The 20,217-nt window shown below is 45.1% G+C and overlaps 1 protein-coding gene across 1 annotated transcript in view; it reads right to left on the bottom strand.

Annotated features, from left to right (window-relative positions):
- RAB11FIP4 (RAB11 family interacting protein 4) overlaps positions 1 to 20,217 on the bottom strand; it is a 1,047,208-nt gene that overhangs the window by 23,100 nt on the left and 1,003,891 nt on the right. Inside the window, exons 8-10 of the mRNA XM_086929407.1 lie at positions 14,135 to 14,234; positions 10,115 to 10,218; positions 6,999 to 7,139 (exon numbers count right to left, since the gene is read on the bottom strand). Coding sequence (XP_086785533.1) covers positions 6,999 to 7,139; positions 10,115 to 10,218; positions 14,135 to 14,234 — 345 coding nt within the window. The remainder of the gene's footprint in view (positions 1 to 6,998; positions 7,140 to 10,114; positions 10,219 to 14,134; positions 14,235 to 20,217) is intronic.

Here is a 20,217-nt window from a genome sequence, read left to right as displayed (position 1 = left end):
GGTACACCGCCCTTAAAATCTTTTCTGTAGTAAATAGTTGAGTATAGGGTATGCGGAGGTATCTGTCGAATATCACCCTTGATTTTTATATGCACACACTAACAAAAACACACACACATCTCTCTCTCTTGCCACTGCCTTAAAACTTGGGTAGTTTGAAAACCATTGTTTTTTTTAAGTATCCCTAACAATCTGCACTCCTCTCTCTTTCCATTGCCTCTTAAGCCCCCTCGTGTGCTGCTCCTCATAATGTATTTTAACAAGATATTCCAGAGGAGGAGCTACGCGGGCATCCAAGATGGTCGCGTGAGCAGAGAGCTCCCGAGACCCGCGCCGTCCTCCTTTATCTATCCTTCACCTATCCTGGTCATTTTGACGGGCTTTTGCAGCACTATCATCGCTGATGCTACTGATCCTTTTCCGGTCGAAATCGGACCTTGGGGACCATTTTTCTGCAACTTGGAACTTTCTGGCCTGCCCGCTGGCGCGACCGGGGACTCGGCTGCCCACTGTGGCCGACATGTAATTGAACAACAACGGCTGCCTGGCATCTGGCCCGCCGGAGGTGTATTGCTTTCACTTTCGGTTTCCTTCCCTTTGTTCCTGTCTCCTCCTACTCTGCCTCGCCTGCTGCCCTCTCGATCTGAACGATCCTCCGTTGGACTGGCAAGGAGGCCGCTACACCTCTGCCTCACTGGCGCATCGGAGTTTCGAGACTTTTCTACCTGCTCGTCACCTCCTTTGGCTAACCGCCCAACTCTGAAGGCGAGATGGCGACGAAAGTGGAGGCCGAAAGACGCCGGAAGGCTGCGACCCGGGGGGGATCGATCCAGACGAACATGATCGAACGCTATACCCAGCCGAGAGGCTCCCCCGGGGCCGTATGCATGGGTGCTGAAGGACTTCAAACGGACACATCGTCTACGTCGGAAGTATCGCTCCAAGACCTTATGGCTGCCATCACTGGACTCAAGGCCGACATGGGCCAACAATTTGAGGCCGTAGTGACCAAAATTGACACGGTGGCGGTGGATGTGACTCTGATCCGAGCCGACCTGGCCAAAACGAATGAGCGGGTGAAGGCACTGGATCTTAAAACGTCGAGCCTGGTGAACGACATGGCTGAGGCGCAGTCCGAAATTGGCAATCTGCGTGCATCGCACGACTTGCTGCTCAAGCGGATGGAGGACTATGATAATCGGGCCAGGCGGAACAACATACGCCTTGTCGGAGTTCCGGAAGGCGATGGTTCGGTAGCGACCGATCTTCTGGTCGAGGAACTAATAGTCGCCCACCTGGCTCCGGCAGGACTTAGTAAGTTCTTCGCCGTTGAGCGCGCCTATCGTTTCCCCGGAGGTCAAGTGAAGCTGGGGAACCCGCCGAGGCCTATCATTGCCAAGCTTTTTCATTACCGGGACAGGGATGCTATCCTCCAGGCCGCCCGTAAGCATGGTCCCCTGAAGTATGACAATAACTCTGTCTCCATATATCCCGACTTCACTCCTCAAGTGCAGCGGCAAAGATCTGGTTTCCTCGGAGTGAAGCGTCGCCTAAGGGACCGGGGACTGAAATACGCCATGCTGTTTCCGGCCCGGCTCCGGATTGAATATCGGGAACGTGCCTATTTCTTTGATCAACCTGAACGTGCTGCCGACTGGTTGGACTCGTTGCCGGCAGATGACTTTGGGAGCGGAGGCCCTGGTGGTGCGGAAGGTGGTGCAGAGGCCCAGGAGTAACAGATGCCCTGGAGGTTCCGATTGAGACTATGCAACGTACTGTACATATTGACTTATTCTCTAATGACTCTGCCCGTGGCGGTGCGGTAACGGGTGATTTCTCCCTTCCTCCTCGGGGGGTTCTTTGTGTAGAAGTATGGGGCGACAGGCACACTGCAGTTGGGGGTGGCTTTTTAGTCAGCAGGGGTGCAGGGAGGGGGGTGTTGTAACGGGTTTGGGTTCTGGGGTCGGTGTTTGGGGACTGGTTTGTGTTTCGTTTAATTTGTTCTGTTCTCTGTTTCATGGTATTTCATATCTTGCAATGATTGTTCATAGTGGGTCCTGCTGGGGGGTGGGTGTGGAATGTTTCTGCCGTAATGGGGGGGGGGTGAACTGCGGATTCTTTCCTGGAACGTGAATGGTCTGGGTGACAGAATTAAGCGGGGCATTGTACTGCAATTTTTGAGGCGCCACGCCCCTGATGTTGTGTTCCTTCAAGAGACCCACTTGATTGGTAACGCTTGCAAGGCCTTAGACCGCCGGGGTTATCGACTGGTTGCACATGCGGGTTTCACTTCGGGTTCCCGGGGTGTGGGTATTATGGTAAAGTCTTCCCTTGCTCTTGCTATTGATGATGTTATCCTTGATGAGCGTGGGCGGTATGCTGCTGTTTCGGGGAGGTGGGAGGGTAAACAGGTCGTGTTTGTTGTTGTCTATATCCCCCCGGGACTGCAGGCTACCACTTATGCTGATTTAGGTAGGACTCTTCTTGGGCTGCCAGACGGCTTGTTGGTCCTGGGCGGGGACTTCAATTCTGTCATGTCCGGCGACTGCGACCGACTACCCCCTAGAGTATTACCACAGTCCCAGATGTGGCTCAGTGAAATGGCTGACACTTTTGGCTTAGTAGATGTCTGGCGCTCACTACATCCCACGCTCCAACAATACACTTTTCATTCTGGCGCGCACGGCAGCCTCTCCCGTATTGACTATTTTCTTATGTTAGCCTCCACTTTGTCCACTGTTCGTGAGATTCGACACCTCCCCCGGGGTATCTCGGACCACTCCCCCCTGTTGATCACGATTTCTGTGGGTGGTCTGCATGGTAACAGAGTTCCCCCGATTCCCCCCTGGCATTTTAAAAACCCCCGGCTCCGCTCGGACTTGATTAAGGCAATAGATTGCTATTTTTCTGAGAATCTGGGCTCTGTCACTTCCCCCACTGTTCTCTGGGAAGCCTTCAAGACGGTTATTCGGGGTTCCGCCCTGTCACTCATTGCTACTGAGCGTAGGGTGAAGAGGGAGGCTGTTGTGGCTCTTGAAACTGAAATCACTGCGCTTGAAAGTGAGTTGGGTGGGAATGACACGCCTGCACTGTTACATGAATTGGAATTGAAACAAGCAGACTATAAGGCCTGTGTCACGGATGCTGCTAAATTGATGCGGTCAAATCAACTTGGTCGACTGTATGATGTGGGTGACAAGGCTAGCAAGCTTCTTGCATGGCTGGATAAGACTGAGCGTGCGAGTCGTGTTGTTCCCTCCATTGTTCGTGATTCTGGTGTTACTGTCTCGGATCCGGGTGAGGTTGTTGAGTGTTTTGTTGACCACTTTCGTATGGTTTATGCGCCTGTTAGTGATCGAGATGAGGCCGACTCCAGGTTCCGCCTGCGTGACATTGCTCTGCCTACCGTGTCTGATGAGGACTGCCTCGCTTTGGAGGCCCCCTTTACTGTCGACGAGATTGCCCTCGCAATCCGTTCCCTTCGCTCGGGTAAGGCAATGGGCCCTAACGGACTCCCCATTGAACTCTACAAACTTTGCCCTGACAAGATGGCCGCCCATCTACGTCACATGTTTCTTGAGGCGGTTGAGGCCGGATGCCTCCCCCTTGAGCAGCGCCTTGCTACCATAGTGGTCATTTATAAGGATGGCAAACCTCGTGACCGTTGTGCCTCGTACCGCCCCATCTCCCTCCTTAATGCGGAACCCAAAATCCTTGCTAAGGTGCTGGCCAATCGGATGCTTGCAGTCATCTGCGACTTGATCCATCCGGATCAATCCGGGTTCATCCCTCACAGGAACACTGCTCTTAATTTACGTAGGCTCCACAGTGTCCTCGCGAGAGCTTCTACTCTCGCCGAGCCAGCAGTGATCGCCTCCCTTGACGCCACGATGGCATTTGACACCATTGAATGGCCTTATCTATGGGCAGTCCTCGCCAAATTTGGCTTTGGCCCCAACTTCATCGCATGGGTCAAGCTTCTTTATGAACAGCCGCTAGCTCAGGTCGCTGTGAACGGGAGATGCTCAGACCCCTTTCCTTTGGGCCGTGGCACACGTCAAGGATGTCCCCTTTCTCCGCTTTTGTTCGCTTTGGCACTCGAACCTCTTGCCGCGTGGCTCCGGTGGGAACCCTCGATTAAAGGGATCCGATGGTCCCCTGACCTCGAGGATCGTGTTTCCTTGTATGCGGATGACATCCTCCTTTATCTTACTTCCCCTCAGAAGTCACTCAATGTCTTTTTCGACGTCCTCACGTCCTTCGGTAAGAACTCGGGGCTGGTCATTAACTGGACCAAGTCCTGTGTCAACACCATAGCTGGTACTCTACCGCCTCTCCCCCGTAGATTTCCCATCCTGGTAGCGACTGACGGTTTTAAGTATCTGGGGGTCCATGTATCCATGATCTCTTCGGTCCGCTACGAGCGGAACTTGTACGCTCCGCTCCGCAGGCTGAAGCAGGATGTTCGGCGATGGCGCGATCTGCCCTTATCTCCATTGGGCCGGGCGGCGCTCTTTAAGATGATGTCGCTTCCCCGCTTCCTCTATGCCCTGCAAAATTTCTTCGACCCCATTCCGGCCCGCTATTTCCATGAAGTCGAAAGTTTACAGCGGCAACTTATCTGGGATGGCCGTGCCCGAATTGCCTTATCTAAGCTCACGCTCTCCTGGTACGATGGAGGTATTGCGCTACCGGATATTAGACGGTACTACTGGGCCTCGCACCTGAGCGCCATCAACCATGCGACATATTCTCCGGAGCCAGCCCCTGCCTTTGCTTTGGATAAACTGTTGTTGCCCGGCGGCAACTTTAATAGGGCGCTATACTCTAAAGCCCCCTTTCGACTCCTTACGGGCCCAACGAAATGTGCAGTGCGGGCATGGCGAGATGCTACGGTGGCCACGGGCTGGGGTGGTAGACTGACACGTATGACGCCACTGTACGACTCGGAGCGGCTGGGCAACCTGTGGAAGACGAAAGGGTTTGAGAAATGGGACATGATTGGGATTAGTACTGTGGGGGACCTTTGGACACGTGGCGCGGTTAAGTCCTTTGAATCACTAAAGCTGGAATACCGGCTCGACGATAGGGAGCACTTCCGTTATATGCAGGTTAGACATGCCTTGTCTTCTGTCTTCCCCTCCGGTACTGACGTTCCGCAGTCCTCCCCTCTGGAGGATCGAGTTCTAGATGGCCATGTCCCAGACAGTACCATCTCCTTAATTTATAAGAAGCTCATTCATAACAGAGCTGACCAGCTCGAGAAGCTCCGGGCTGCCTGGACTGCTGACGGACTTGAATTGGACGACGAGGACTGGCAGTCCGACGTGTCCTCCCCTAAGGAGGTGGCTATTCCGGCACGACTTCGCTTTGTCCAATTGAAAATCCTTCATCGCGTGTATCTTACTGGAATGAGTCTGGTGCGAATGGGTCTGGTTGCTGACGGACGCTGTAAGCGTGGGTGTGGGATGGATGGTACTTTTCTTCATGTTCTGTGGGAATGTCCAGTGATTGTAGCGTATTGGTCGAGGGTGCATGAAGTTATGAGTCGTGTCACGGGGGTCCCATTGCTTCCTGAGGCGCGTCGTTGTCTGTTGAATGTGTGGGAACCGTCTGACTGCACTGCTGCCCAGACACTTTGGGTCACCCTGGGCAATATGATCGCGAAGAGGGATATCGCACAGCTCTGGGGCTCCCCTAGACCGCCAGTGCTCAGTGCCTGGAAAGAAAACATGGACTGGTCCATGTTTCGAGAGAAGACGGTATATGAGGCCCGGGGGCGCCCAGGGAAGTGGTCCAGAGTTTGGACTCCCTGGAATACTTATCGTGGAGACATCTGTTCCCCTCCACTTGACTACGAAGTCCCTCTCCCCTCCTCTCCGTGATTTCCGTTCCTCTCCTCCACTCACCGCATGCTTTGCTCTCTTATGCGCGCCACCCCCCCCTTACACTCGTTTTTTCTCCTACATCCATTCCCCTCCTCCCACCTCCAGCAACCCTTGCCACCATGATACCATGTGTTTGTTTGTGTTCATTTCAACAAAAACATAAAATTAAACCTCTCTTATCCTATTTGTATGATACTACGCTCTTGCCGATAATGTTGATGTGATAGATTGCTCCAGCAACGTACTGCCTCGTATTACGTTTTTTGCTCAACCAGTTTTTGTCATAGCGGCCGGCCCGGTGGGGTTGTAGGCAGACGCTGTGTATCGTGCACTTGTAAATAAAGGTTTTCAAAAAAAAAAAAAAACAAAAAAAAAAAGCAAGATATTCCAGTGTGATTGTTGGGAAATCTAAGGCATACACCTTCCCCAATCTTACTGACCAAGCTACACCCCTAGCAACTACTTCAAGAAAGACCCATTAGTCTAAGTTTTAAGTACTGCAATCTCATTACAGGAGGCCAGATGTAGATAGAATACTCTTTTTGAAACCAGGCACCTTATTTCCCATATGTGTAAATGCGGTGAAGTTGTTCTGGTCTTCTTTTCTTGGGCTGAAAAAGGGCTTAGCATCAAACTAAGGGCTTGATTTAGAAATATAAATACCACTCTATCCTATGGGATTTATATTTTGGAGAGCGGGATATCTGTCATCATTGTGACGGAGTAACCTGTTCGCTTAGATCTAAATCAGGCCACAACTGTTTCTCAATCAAAGAGGTGTGGATAAAGACAGAGGAACACATAACAAGAATAACGTTTTATTTACAGGGTTTATCTTTTGACCAACTGAGTTGTAATCAGTTTATCAGACTTGGAAGGATGAACAGCCGAGCGAGTCCTACCAGGATTCAGACCCGTGTGCTGTAGGTTATACGGAAGTCAGCAACGGAAATGTCACTCACTGAGTAATCTTACAGTTCATGGTGCTATTGCGCATATTTGCATAATATTTCATAAAGAATAAAATATTCACTGAGAGGTCCATATGCTCTTTGCCAAACTTCTAGGTGGCTATCCCTATCCAGCAGTTGAAAATAAATTACACATCACCTGTTGTTTAGCAGTTCGATCTCTGTGCCCTTTTCTTTCTCAAGTTTGCTGTATGCTTCTCTGTGTCGCTTGAGCTCCTCCTCCACGGATTGCTCTGCCCTAGTCTCTTGGTCTTTCAATAGTTCTTCGAGTTCATGAACTCTACAGAAGTGATGTCACAAAGAGGCAATAAGATACATTTTCATTATGTAGCATTGGAAAAGGTTCTAGAAACTCCAAATTATATGAAGTGGGTAGATATAATTCAGTTAAATGGTACAATGAATACACACAATGAATGCTACTGGATACCAAGTACACAAACATGAATCTATTTTCAAAATAAACATAACCGGATAAACGTTTTAAAAGAATTGTCTGGTGATACTTGTGTAGCTCAGAAGTGTATTTAGTGAGCGTATCTCCTGAGAAACCTTGTTGCATGCACACTCTACACAAATGATCAAACTGATTTAGTTACAAATTTCCCTGAACCTTTTACAATGATATGTCATGGAATGACAATGTAGTATTTAATTTGACTGTTGCCAACGCAGTGGGGAGGGAGAAGGGAAAGTATCTTGGTGATCTATGCTGAGATGTTACTATCCATTTTCACATATGTCAATGCACGACCAGGCGTACTTTGTGATTTTTTACACTGATACCACTAAAAAGATTTATAAAATCATTGCATGCAGGAAGGAGGAAGTGTGGCAGGCACTGACAGAGTACACTCTGCCTTTCAGGATCAGTTCCAGTGCACAACATAACAAGGCAACAGCCGAAAGCACCAGAAGCCTATGGGTGAAAGCGAGGTATGTGGTGTTAAGACACCTGCCTGCCTGAGCAAGCAATTGATGGGTTCCATCAGTGCTTTGAGGGAGCCACAGCTACTCAGAGCTGAGCTCTGACCAATCGAAAAACAGGCACTGTAACTGGGCCCGCTGGAACCCTCTTTTTCTGTCCATCACAACTGAAAAAAACTGCACCTACCCATGGAAATGTCTCTGTGTTGGGGGCCTAGCCCACATTTTATCCCGAACATATTTTGGTAAAGTCACCTTCACTACATCTATTGGTAGGTGGGTGCTGCCCACTCAGTGTGTATTGTCCACCATGCTGAGAGTCCACTCCACTCAATATTTTTTACAACACTCACTACCTAAATTGAGCCTGTGTCTAAGCACTTCTATTGTTGGTAGATAAAAGAATGAAGGCAGATGAAGACTGTCAACCTTTTTAAGTGAGTACTGTGGCAGTAGGTGTTTGCTGGACAGTATCAATGGTGGGTATTCTCGTTCACCATTGGTAGGTCAGGACTTGACATTTCACTCCAAGTGAATAACCACCTTATCTTCTTCATACACCTCACACTCTTAATGGTAGTGAGAGGTAGCTGCTAACACGCTGTCTACTTTTTATTTACCTTATCAAGTGTTTTATTGCTAAAGGTTCATGACAGTGCTATCCTGCTTATTCTAGTTATTCTTAGTCCATGAAGACTCACTTTATAAATTTGTCATTGAAAGGATCCTATTTCACGTGTGTAGTCACGTCCATAGGTATACAGACCTCGCTTCCCATATAGAGTTCTTAGTTACACTTCTTAGACGACACCCATTTAACAGCCCCACGCTCGCACACTTTTCAATTCTATATGGCAAGTGATGATGTCAGAATTTTGGCAACATTGAACTTGGGAGATATGCACATAGTGGCAGACGGTGAAAACATTTGACAAGTTGTCAGATAGGGAAGTCCTGTTCAGGAGTAGGATGAATGAACTGGTTGCCTCTTTATGAGCTGTGTAATCATACAGAATGCCACTAACATTTAGCCCCATCTAAAGAAGATTGAGGAGTGGACTGTCTGCACCAGTGGCGTAATGTAAAATGGCAGGGCCCTTCTGCAGAAAGTGAAGAAGGCCTTTGAGTCTCCCATATTTTACAAAGACTCATTGGACTGGAGCGGAGTGCGAACCCCTTGGAGGACTGGGGTCCCCTGCGCTGCAGGGGCTGTAGAAGCCTGTGTTACACCCTGTTGTGTCTGCCGGGTAGCCCTGGAGCTTTTGCAGCTGATTTGTACCACCTGATGTGAAGTGGACACTCATGTTTGAAGGTCAGCAACTCATAGATTACAAAACTATGCTGTGGATGCCCAATAGTCAGCTGTGCTTAAAATTAATCTTCTGTAATCCAACCTCCAGGTGAACTGCTTTAAATGAAACACCTACATCCTGTTTTCAAATACCACTGATAAGTGAGTGATCTGTGAATCACGGTGGAAGCAGCGAATGGTGTACCACTAGGTACTCTTGCTGGAGAGTAAAACACGTTTTACGCCACAGCCTAATACAAGGACATCTGAGGGGACAGTCACATCCACACAAAGAACATCGGAAAAAAGCTGCAGATCCATTTAATGGGAGAGAGTGTTGTCAGCTAATGAATACCAGGGAAACATGACATGTTTGTAAAGATTATTGATGAATTAAACTGTGAATGCTCAGAACCCACGGGCTAAAATCCTGAAGTGAATGTCACTGCAACAGTGGTGAGCGACAAAAGACTGCATCAGGAATCAGAAAGGGAAATCGACATACATGCTAGTGGGTGTGCCAGAAAGTAAAACAAGCATTGCCAAAAGCAATAGATCGTGCCTTTGGAACCTACTAACTATGCCAACAGTTTCAGCCATGCCGTACAGTATGGCTAAAAAAAGAGAGAAAGGCCGAGGGCGCAGCCGGATGTGTCATTTTGTGGGTGCATGCTTGCTCCACGCATCAGGTCATTTCTTTTGCTTTTTTGTTTACCCATCCACATTGGATCGGTAAACAAAACTAGACAAACCAACAGAAAAAAAATAAGAGTTACATTCTTTTTTTATGTCTCTTATCACCATTGCTTAGTAACTTTTGTATAGCTGCCAATGTATTGTACGCCTCACAATTGAGCACCTTATGCTGATGCATTGAAAAGCTTTACTTCAACATGAAACTTGAGATTGAAATGAGTCATCTTAATGCTTCAGCCGTATATCAAGGAATTAATTAATGTTCATATTTTTACACAATTAAATCTTTGGAAACGCAAGTATTTAGTACAAGTGGATAAAAAAGATATGGAAATTGTTACCTGTGTACTAACTGCGTGTTTTCATGCTTCAATTTGCTCTTCACATCTCCGTTTGTCAGGCTATCATTTTCTAGTTCACTAACCTTCTTTTCTAAGTTGCTCACCTGCAACAGAGAGAAAATCAAGCACAGTTGTAAGATTATTTCTTGTTTTGAAACACTAGAATGCAGGTGGGGCTAGAAGATATTAATGACACACTTTGACCCTTCGAGCTCATAGAGACAGACGCAGAAGCCCCTTGCTTTACCTAGATGTTTACTGCAGACAAGCCTAAAGTCAAGTCAAGTCAAGTCAAGAGATTTATATAGCGCGCTACATACCCATAGGGTCTCAAGGCGCTTGAGGAAGGGTGGGGAATTACTTGTCGAATATCCAAGTTTTAAGTTTCTTTCTGAATGCTAGGTGGTTCTGAGTAAGGCGAAGGTGAGAGGGAAGAGAGTTCCAAGTTTTAGCTGCCAGGTAGGAGAAGGATCTACCTCCCATGTGGTTTTGTTGATGCGAGGTACAGTGGCAAGGGCTTGGTTGGAGGATCGTAGCTGACGGGAGGGGGTGTAGAAGGACAGTCGTGTGTTGAGGCATTCGGGTCCAAGTTCGTAAAGTGCTTTGTGTGCGTGGGTTAGGAGGCGGAAAGTAATCCTCTTATTTACGGGGAGCCAGTGGAGGTTTTTCAGGTGACCAGAGATGTGTTCTTTACGCGGGATGTCTAGTATGAGCCTGGCTGAAGCGTTCTGGATGCGTTGGAGTTTTTTCTGGAGTTTTGCGGTGGTACCGGCGTATAGGGTGTTTCCGTAGTCCAGGCGGCTCGTGACCAGTGCGTGGGTGACCGTTTTACGAGTTTCGGTGGGGATCCAGCGAAATGTTTTTTTGAGCATGCGAAGAATGTTGAAGCAAGATGATGAAACGGCGTTGACTTGTCTGGTCATCGAGAGTGAGGAGTCCAGGATGACGCCCAGGTTCCGTGCGTGGTCTGTCGGGATGGGTGCTTTTCCAAGGGCCTCTGGCCACCAAGAGTCATCCCAGGCGGAGGGGGAGGTGCCTAAGATGAGGACTTCTGTTTTGTCTGAGTTCAGTTTCAGACGGCTGTGCTTCATCCACTCGGCTACTTCTTTCATTCCTTCGTGTAAGTTGAGTGTCGTCAGCGTAGGAGATGATGTTGAGGTTGTGTTGGCGAGCGATGGCCGCAAGGGGGCTCATGTATACGTTGAAGAGGGTGGGGCTGAGAGAAGATCCTTGTGGCACGCCACAAATGACTTCAGTGGCCTCTGACTTGAATGGTGGGAGGCGGACTCTCTGGGTTCTTCCGGTGAGGAACGAGGTGATCCATTCCAGTGCTTTTCCTTGGATTCCGACGTTTCTGAGGCGCTGTAGAAGGGTGCTATGACAGACTGTGTCGAAGGCGGCGGAGAGGTCGAGGAGGATGAGGGCGACTGTGTCTCCGTTGTCCAGTAGAGTTCGAATGTCGTCTGTTGCAGCGATGAGTGCGGTCTCAGTGCTGTGTTTGGCTCGGAATCCGGACTGTGAGGAGTCGAGGGATTTGTTGGTTTCGAGGAAGGCGGCGAGCTGGTTGTTGACAGCTTTCTCGATGACTTTGGCCGGGAATGGAAGAAGCGAGATGGGGCGGTAGTTTTTGAGTTCGGTGGGGTCAGCTGTGGGTTTTTTCAGAAGGGCGCTGAGTTCTGCGTGTTTCCAGCTTTCCGGGAAGGTGGCGGAGTTGAGGGAGCAGGTGATGACATCTCGGAGGTGTGGTGCTATGATGGAGTCTGCTTTGTTGAAGATGTGGTGAGGGCATGGGTCAGTTGGGGATCCTGAGTGGATGGAGTTCATCAGGCGGATGGTGTCCTCAGTGGAGATTGGGTTCCAGTCATTAAGGATGTTCAAGGGGGGAGAAGGTCCTGCAGAAGGTTGGGTGGGTTGGTCTCCGGGTCGGTTGTCGAAGCTGTTGTGGATGTCTGCGATTTTGTTGTGGAAGAAGGAAGCTAGGGAGTCGCAGAGGGCTTGGGAGGGGGTGATGTCGTTGGAGTTGGCTGATGGGTTGGTAAATTCTTTGACAATGTTGAATAATTCCTTGCTGTTGTGGGCGTTGTTGTCTAGTCGGTCTTTGAATGCGGCTTTCTTTGCAGACCGGATTAGTTGGTGGTGTATGCAGGTGGCGTTTTTGAAGGCGTCCCTGGTGCTTATAAGTCCTTGTAAGTTTAATTGGCAGATAAAGAAAATAACAGTTCACCGCTTAAGATTCAATATCAGTGACCACCGTTTCTTTCTTTTGAGGCTGAAAACTTTGGTACCGGCTATACTACATGAAGCAAATCAGCAATGTATTGAATTCTTGATTTACCTATAAAACCCACACACTAGTTGTGAAGTTTGCCTTTTCAAAGCACATCTTTCTCATCTTCGAGTGCAAAGCTACTGAGATTAGATCATTTTTCTGACTATAGAAACTTAGGACAGGATATCCTGCTGCACTTGTAAAAAGGTGGATGGGAAATCCATCATGCTTGTGGTTGAGTTCCAATCTGCCAAACTCTAAATCTGGCTTTTATTGAAAGTTTGGTACTCTGTCAATATGTGACAAATACCCTGTCTGTCATGCTATAATTAACATAAGCTATAATGCAGTTGTAAAACTATGGACAGGAAATCTGCCACATTTGTGATGGAGTATCCTATTTGGCAAGCGCTAAAGAAGCCTCTTGCATTCCCAGGACCCGTATACTCCTGTTAGATGCAAGGTTCTATGGCGCTGTGTACAGCCACAGGCTGCAGTTTCGATCCCTTCCAACCTCCCATGCCACAGAAATCAAGGTTTCAAATGGTTAACTACAGTCCTTATAGTGAGATAACTGCAGGCCATCAAATTGGGGATAACAAAAGTAATAATGATCTCACCCATGTGACTTCAATTCACTAATGATACACTGAAAAGATATTTTTAAAAGTTGCAGCATTCCTCTTCAAAGAAGATTAAAAAAAAACATAAGAAATAAATATGAAACCATGGATAAAGAAAATGACCTGCTTTTCTTCAAAGTCCATGTCAATGGATAAAAACAACCAGCTAGATTCATCAAAGACCCGTTTTGCGAGTCTTTAATAGCGATTAATAAGGAATCGCTATTAAGGACTTGCAAAACAGGATTCATGTAGGAATTGCAAAAAATATTGCGATTCCTATATCTTCCTTATTTGCGATTAGCAAATTGTTAATCGCAAATAAGGAATACTCCCCATTCATTCCTATGGGCCTTATCCTATGGGCCTTAAGGCCCATAGGAATTAATGGGGAGTATTCCTTATTTGCGATTAGCAATTAGCTAATCGCAAATAAGATAGCGATTTCAAGGGTGCTAGGGGTGTCCAAAGGACACCCTGTAGCACCCCTGAAATGCAAATTTACACAGGTGTTGCGCACACACATATCTAAAGGACATGTGTGTGTGTAACATGCAACCGAGAAAAATGCACTAAAGTGCTTTTTTCTATTTTTTCGCTATTTACCACGAAGTCAGACTTCGTGGTAAATAGCAACCAAATATTGCGAATTCGCAATTTCAAATTGGTTAATGAATTGCATTTAAGGAATCTCTAATAGAGATTCCTTAAATCCAATTCCTCGCAAATATTGGATTTCGCAAATAGCTATTTTTGCATTTGGGATGATGAATCCCAAATGCAAAAATTGCACTCGCAAAGGGCCAGATTCTCAGAATCTGGCCCTTTGCGAGCGTAATTTAGCTTGATGAATCTGGCTGATAATAGATATCTCAAATTAGGAAATTCATCTCTGCGCGTCAAAAATGCCACGATCCATGATAAAAAGTTAACTTTTTAATATTTTGAAAGAGACGTGCTTTAAAAATTCATAAAATCTGGTTGAAGCAGATCCCTGGATCTTTATTTAGTTACCTTGAACTTCAATAATAACTATTAAATATGAATAACGTATGGAGTTACGCACACAGTTTATTCGTAAAACACTTTTAGTGTGCTAGTACATTGTTTGCAAAGTAAAGTCCTCACCTTCTCTGTTATGTCAGTGTCGCAAGAGTCTATACTATCTCTGAACAGGTCTTCTGTACTGCCATTGCTGCTGCTGAAATTGCTATTGTGAAAAAGTTGTCTGTAAAAAACAAAAAGACAATTATGATAGTTTGAATACCATGAACCATCAACGAAAATATAAAAAATAACACATTATGAAGTAGAAGTTGCACACAGCTATTAATCAACCAGTTATTCCACTGTCTTTCTTTTCCAAGTGATGACACTAGTCCTCCTAGTTGTAAAGTTTTACACACTACATTTTGCTGGTCTCTCTGACCACAGATCCTTTCCTCTACTTACTACTTAAAAAGGTGCCCCCTTGCTGCAAACTACATACAATGGAGAGATTTAACCGACCCTCCTTAATTTGTTGCACAGACGGCATATAAAGATCACTGTTTAAATTAGGAAAGTCAAAATCCCACTAGGTAGTTAGTATCATTAGATGGGGCCTGACAATGTTTGTTACTTCATATGGCGGAGAATACCTTAAATACAACACAATTTTTACAAGCTTCCACATCTCATCTGGAAAATTTAAAAATGTTAACAGGTATGAACAATGCAGAACATGAAACAGACAATCCGATATCCAGCAAACATTAATTTATTATTACTTGAGAATAGTCCAACACATTAACAAAAGGATGCATTTTTTAGTTACTGGTGAACTCTCAAGAAGGAACATTTAAAACACAAATAAAAAAATTATAAGAAAAATGTTTTAAAAAATCCATATGCATTTCACAAGACCATCATGCTGAAAATATTTTTGGGATCCTTTTCTTGTTTTAAGGATTTTTTTGTGGAGATTACTTATCGGAAGGCATTTTTAAAGCATGTGTATTTCAAACAATTCTTTACTCGGTCCACCACTTTGCATGAGTGTGGAACTTCTCCATCCATCTCTGAGCAACATTCATTGTAGCCATTATGGCAGATGTAAATACAAGGTATGAACACCAATCACCCCAATGTGGCCATAATCCCAAAATTTTGATCTGTTGATATGACATAATATTGCTTAAAAACACACAATGCCAATTTTTGACGGGGGGGGCAGGCATGCCATAAACATAGGCATCCTTTCTAGTGCTACTGCTTAGAGTGTTTAATCATTTAACAAGATTTTATTATACTTCCTATGAAACCTCTCCAAACCTATAGAATTATCAGCAGACCAGTCATTCAAGTTTGCAATGGAGCGCCCAACCAAAATTCTAGCACAGTTATGGTTGCTCCTAACTGGTTTGAAGAGCACAGGGGCAGCACCAGGAGCCTGATGACAGGGCAAGAGTCATAGGAGTCTGTTAGCCCAAAGAACTACCATTGGAGGGGGCAAGGGGCATAGTTGTGAATAGCACAGGAAGGGCTGTGGCACAAGTGCCAAGAGCTGTGAGAGCCCATGTGCATCTAAATTATGGGTTTCACTATCTTATTAAGGTGCATGGGCCTTCTCCTAGCTTGCATTAGGGTCAATAGCACATTTAATATGCCTCAGTTCCTGGAGGTAACATGGGGTTCACTAGGCACTGTTCCTGCAGCTTGGCCAAGATCAGGGACAAAGCAGGAGTAACAACAGTGATGGCAGTGACACGCTTCACCTTGGCCTTGAGTGGTGAAAACATCTAGATATTTCCTCCAACACAGCAATAAGGTGACCTAAGGTCCTGAAGCAACAAATACCTCACAATGGCTCTCACAGCTGTGCTAGTGGACACCTTTCTTCAGACAGGCTTTTCACTGATGGGCGCGGTCAGATACCCTTTCTCAAAGTAGGTAGATCTCTGCTCCTTGCAAGGAAGTCCAGCAAGGTACTCCGGTTCTGGAAGGGGTGGTAGGCAGGGAGACTATCTATCCCTGGAACGCAGTCCTTCTCCTGTGTACTAGTTTGCGGTTGTATGTCTTAACACTGTATGGGTTTACAATACACGTTTTTACCATACATTCATTACCACATAATCCCTTTACCACGCATTGCCATTACCATGCATGCCTTTCCAATGCAATGTAAGTATACATTTAAGTGAATGCATATATATATATATATATATACACATATATATATATATATATATATATATACACACACACAAATATATATGTATCTATACACATACATTTATGTACACACACACGTATACTATATATATATATACATATATATTACTTTTTTTTTTTACATTGTGGAAACCCACATTTTTTTATTACTTTTACCATCCAGTACTCCTACCCAAAGCTAAACCCTAAAAACACCCTTGCCACCCAATACCCCTATCCACCTCTATACCCTAGAAACAGGAAACATTTACAACGCAGTCATTACATCGCACTACATTTACAATGCAGTCATTACATTGCAACATCCTTTACAACGCATGTCACTACAATGCAGCCATTATATTGCATGTCACTACAACGCATGACACTACAACGCATGTCACTACAACGCAGGCATTACATTGCATGTTATTACAACGCATACCAATACAAGGTATAGTACCCCTACACTATCAAACACTTACCCTACTGTTGCACCACCTGGAGTTAGAATAGTAATTTTTACCCCAAAACTATCCAACACTTACCCTACTGTTGCACCCCCTGGAGTTAGAATAGTAATGTTTACCCCTACACTATCCAACACTTACCTTAAATGCAATGTAATGGTGTGCGGGGTAATGGTATGATGATGCGATGTAATGGAATGAGTTGTAAATGTAGTTAAAAAAAAATTGTTGTAATGGTATGCGATGTAAATGTATGCGCTGTAAAGGATGTTGCGATGTAAAAACTGCATTGTAAAGGCATGCGTTGTAAATGTATGTGCTGTAACGTCATACATTCCTAAAAACACCCTTTCCACCAATACCCCTACCCACTCCAAAACCCTAAAACAGCCTTACCACCTCAATAACCCTATCCATTCCTAAACCTTAAAACAGCCTTAGCATCCTATACCTTTACACACTCCATAACTCTGTACACACCCTAACCACACAATACCTTTACCCACTCAAAAACCCTAAAAAAACAGCCTACCAACCCCATAACCTTAACCATCCCTAAACCTTAAAAACATCCTTATCACCCACTACCTTTACTCAGCTATAAACCCTAAAAACAACCTGCCCACCCAATACCCCTGCCCACCCCTAAACCCCCAAAACACCCTTAGCAACCAATACCCTTACCCATCCCTAAACCCTAAAATCACCCTCACCACCCAATACCCTCACCCACTCATAAATCCTAAAATCATTCTTACCACCCAAAACCTTTACTCCCCTCTAAACCCTATAAATACTCTTAACACCAAATGCCCCTATCTACACCTAAACCCTAAAATCACCGTTATTATTCACTACCCCTAGGTGTGTGTGTGTATAGGTGTGTTTCTATACATAGATGTATACACACACACTTTCCTTATATATACTTACCTTGCAATGGAAAGGCATGCATTGTAAAAGCATATTCTTGATAAAGGCTTGTGTTGTAAAGGCAATGTGTGGTAAAGGCATCCCCCCGGAAGCCTAAGTCGTGGCCGGTGTCTTCAGATTCTTTTCTATTTTTTTTCTAACAATCAGTGCTCTGTATGACTGTTCTCTGTTTACTTAAATCATGTCATTTTCTGGGGAAGTGGGTGGGTCACCTGTGAATACAGAAAACTCTTCAAGCTGCAAAACTACTCCTACCAGTAAGTAACGATTTTATTTTACAGCATGAATCTTTTCTGGATTCACATGCTGTACATTGATATTGTAGCAGTTTTCTTCACTGTGGTGGCTGGGTTGAACATGAGGATGAATTTGTAAGCAGATGTTTCAGAACGTTTTGTCCTACCCGTGCCTCTCTGTTTACTTGATTGTCAATGAAATAGTGTTTTGTCATCGTGTGTATTGATGACCATGTGGCCGCAATGCAAATATTGGTTAACGGAGCGTTAGCTAGAAGAGCGATTGTAGCTCCTTTCTTTCTTGTAGAGTAATCTTGTCGAGTAAATCTTCTAATTAAATACCCTCTTTCTTGTAACATATTTCTTGCAATGGCACCCTTTGTAACTGGTTGTCTCGCATTGTTATTTGCAAATGATACGAAGAGTTGTTTTCCCTTTCTGATGTTCTTTAGCTTTTCTATATAATATATTATCATCCAGAATTTGTAAAGCTTTCTCTCTGCTTGAGTATTTGGTTTTGGAAAAAAACTTGGAATTTGAATGGTTTGATTCATGTGGAATCGTGATATGATTCTCAGAAGGAATTGTTGGTTAGTTCTTATGACTACCCTGTCTTTATGTTTTTGAGGATACGGCTCTTGTTTGGCGAGTGCCTGTAAATTTGCTTACTCTGCGTAGTGAAGTCACGGCTGTTAGAAATGCTGTATTTAGCATGATGAATTGTAAAGTTGTTTTATAGATTGGTTCAAATGGTTCCTTCATTAACTGTGTGAGTACCACATTCAGATTCCATGTGGGTGTTGGCGTGCTCCTAGGTGGTGCTACTCTTTTAGCCCCTTCTTGAAATCTTTTGATTATTGTTGCGCTGAACAACCTTCTTCCTATATAGCACCTTGGTAAGCTAATAATGCTGCTAAATGTACTTTTAGTGAAGCATAAGTTAGACCTTCTAACAGATATGTTCAATATCAGATCACTGTGGGTTCCCTTGATCTTTTTTTAAGTAGATTATTTATTTGACACCAATATGTAAATCTTTCCTATTTTGCTGTGTATAATGTTCTAGTTGTTGCCTTCCTTGCTTCTCTAGGGACTGCCATTAATGTTTCAGGTAGTCCTAAATGACCAAATTCAACGTCTTCAGGAACTATGCTGCTAGACTTAATGTGTTTAGACCTGGATGAAGTACTCTTCATCTTTCCATGGAAAGCAGGTCTTGTAACACTGGCAGCCTTTCAATGTCTGTTGTCATCTTCATTAGGTCTGAGAACCAAGCTGGTTTTGCCCACTGAGGGGCTGAGTATGAGTGTCATCTTTGACTGTCTGCACTTGTTTAGCAATCTTGAAAGAAGTGGTATCGGGGGTAAAGCGTACGCAAATTTCCCTGACCAATTTATCAACAGCTCATTCCCTAAGGAACGAGGGTATGAGTGTCTGGATGCAAATAACTGGCATTTTGGGCTTTGTGGTGTTTAATTTATTTTTAATTTATTTTTGGGAGTTCCCCACCTTTTGAAGACAGTCTCCAATATTGTTTGGTTCAGTTTCCACTTGTGTGAGACGGACGCTTGTCTGCTCAGTTTGTCTGCGAACACATTGTCTACTCCTGGTAGATGCATCACCTTTATTGTTATCTGTCTTTGACTGGTCCAGCTCCATATTTGCTGTGCTATTTTTGACAGGGAAAAAGACTTTGTTCTCCTTTGTTTGTTGGGTTAAAACATTACTGTTGTATCGTCCATTTGAATGTGTCCCACCGTTGCTGTTGAAAGGCTTCTAAGGATAGGAACACAGATGTTAACGCCAGTAGGTTTATATGTTGTACTGATTCCTGACGACTCAATGCTCCTCTCACATTAAGTTTGCCCATCTGATATGTGAAGCGTCTGTGGTAATGGTCACTGTTGGAGCTGTAGTCATAAATGGTCTTCCTGATGTTACATTTGTCTTGTTCCACCAACTCATTTCCTCTTGTATTTTTTTGTGTCCAAACCACTAGATCCTCCCAGCTCTCGGTTGCGTGTGACCATTGACTCTGTATCCATTCTTGGATCGGTCTCATGTGTAGTCTTGCATGTGGTATTATGGGTATGCAGGAGACCATCATTCCTATTAATTTCCCAACATTCCTCAATGCCAGAGACGGCTTTTATGGTATTGGAGGGCTTTTTGCGTTATAGCTTGTATTCTCTTCTTGAACTGCAACACTATTCCCTGAACTGTGTTTATCTTTGCTCCTAAGAAAAGTTTCTATTGTTACTGGTGTTGGTGAAGACTTTTCCAGGTTCCAATCCTGGAGGAAGTTTCTTATTCTTACCCCCACTGGTATTGTGTGTGGCTGGAAGTCCAACTTTAAAGAGTGACGTTGGTGTTGTTGCCG

Source organism: Lissotriton vulgaris, chromosome 7 (genome assembly GCF_964263255.1).
Source record: "Lissotriton vulgaris chromosome 7, aLisVul1.2, whole genome shotgun sequence".
Lineage (NCBI taxonomy): Eukaryota > Metazoa > Chordata > Amphibia > Caudata > Salamandridae > Lissotriton > Lissotriton vulgaris.
The sequence above is the reverse complement of the archived record's forward strand: the minus strand, read 5'-3'. Positions and strand labels throughout refer to the sequence as shown.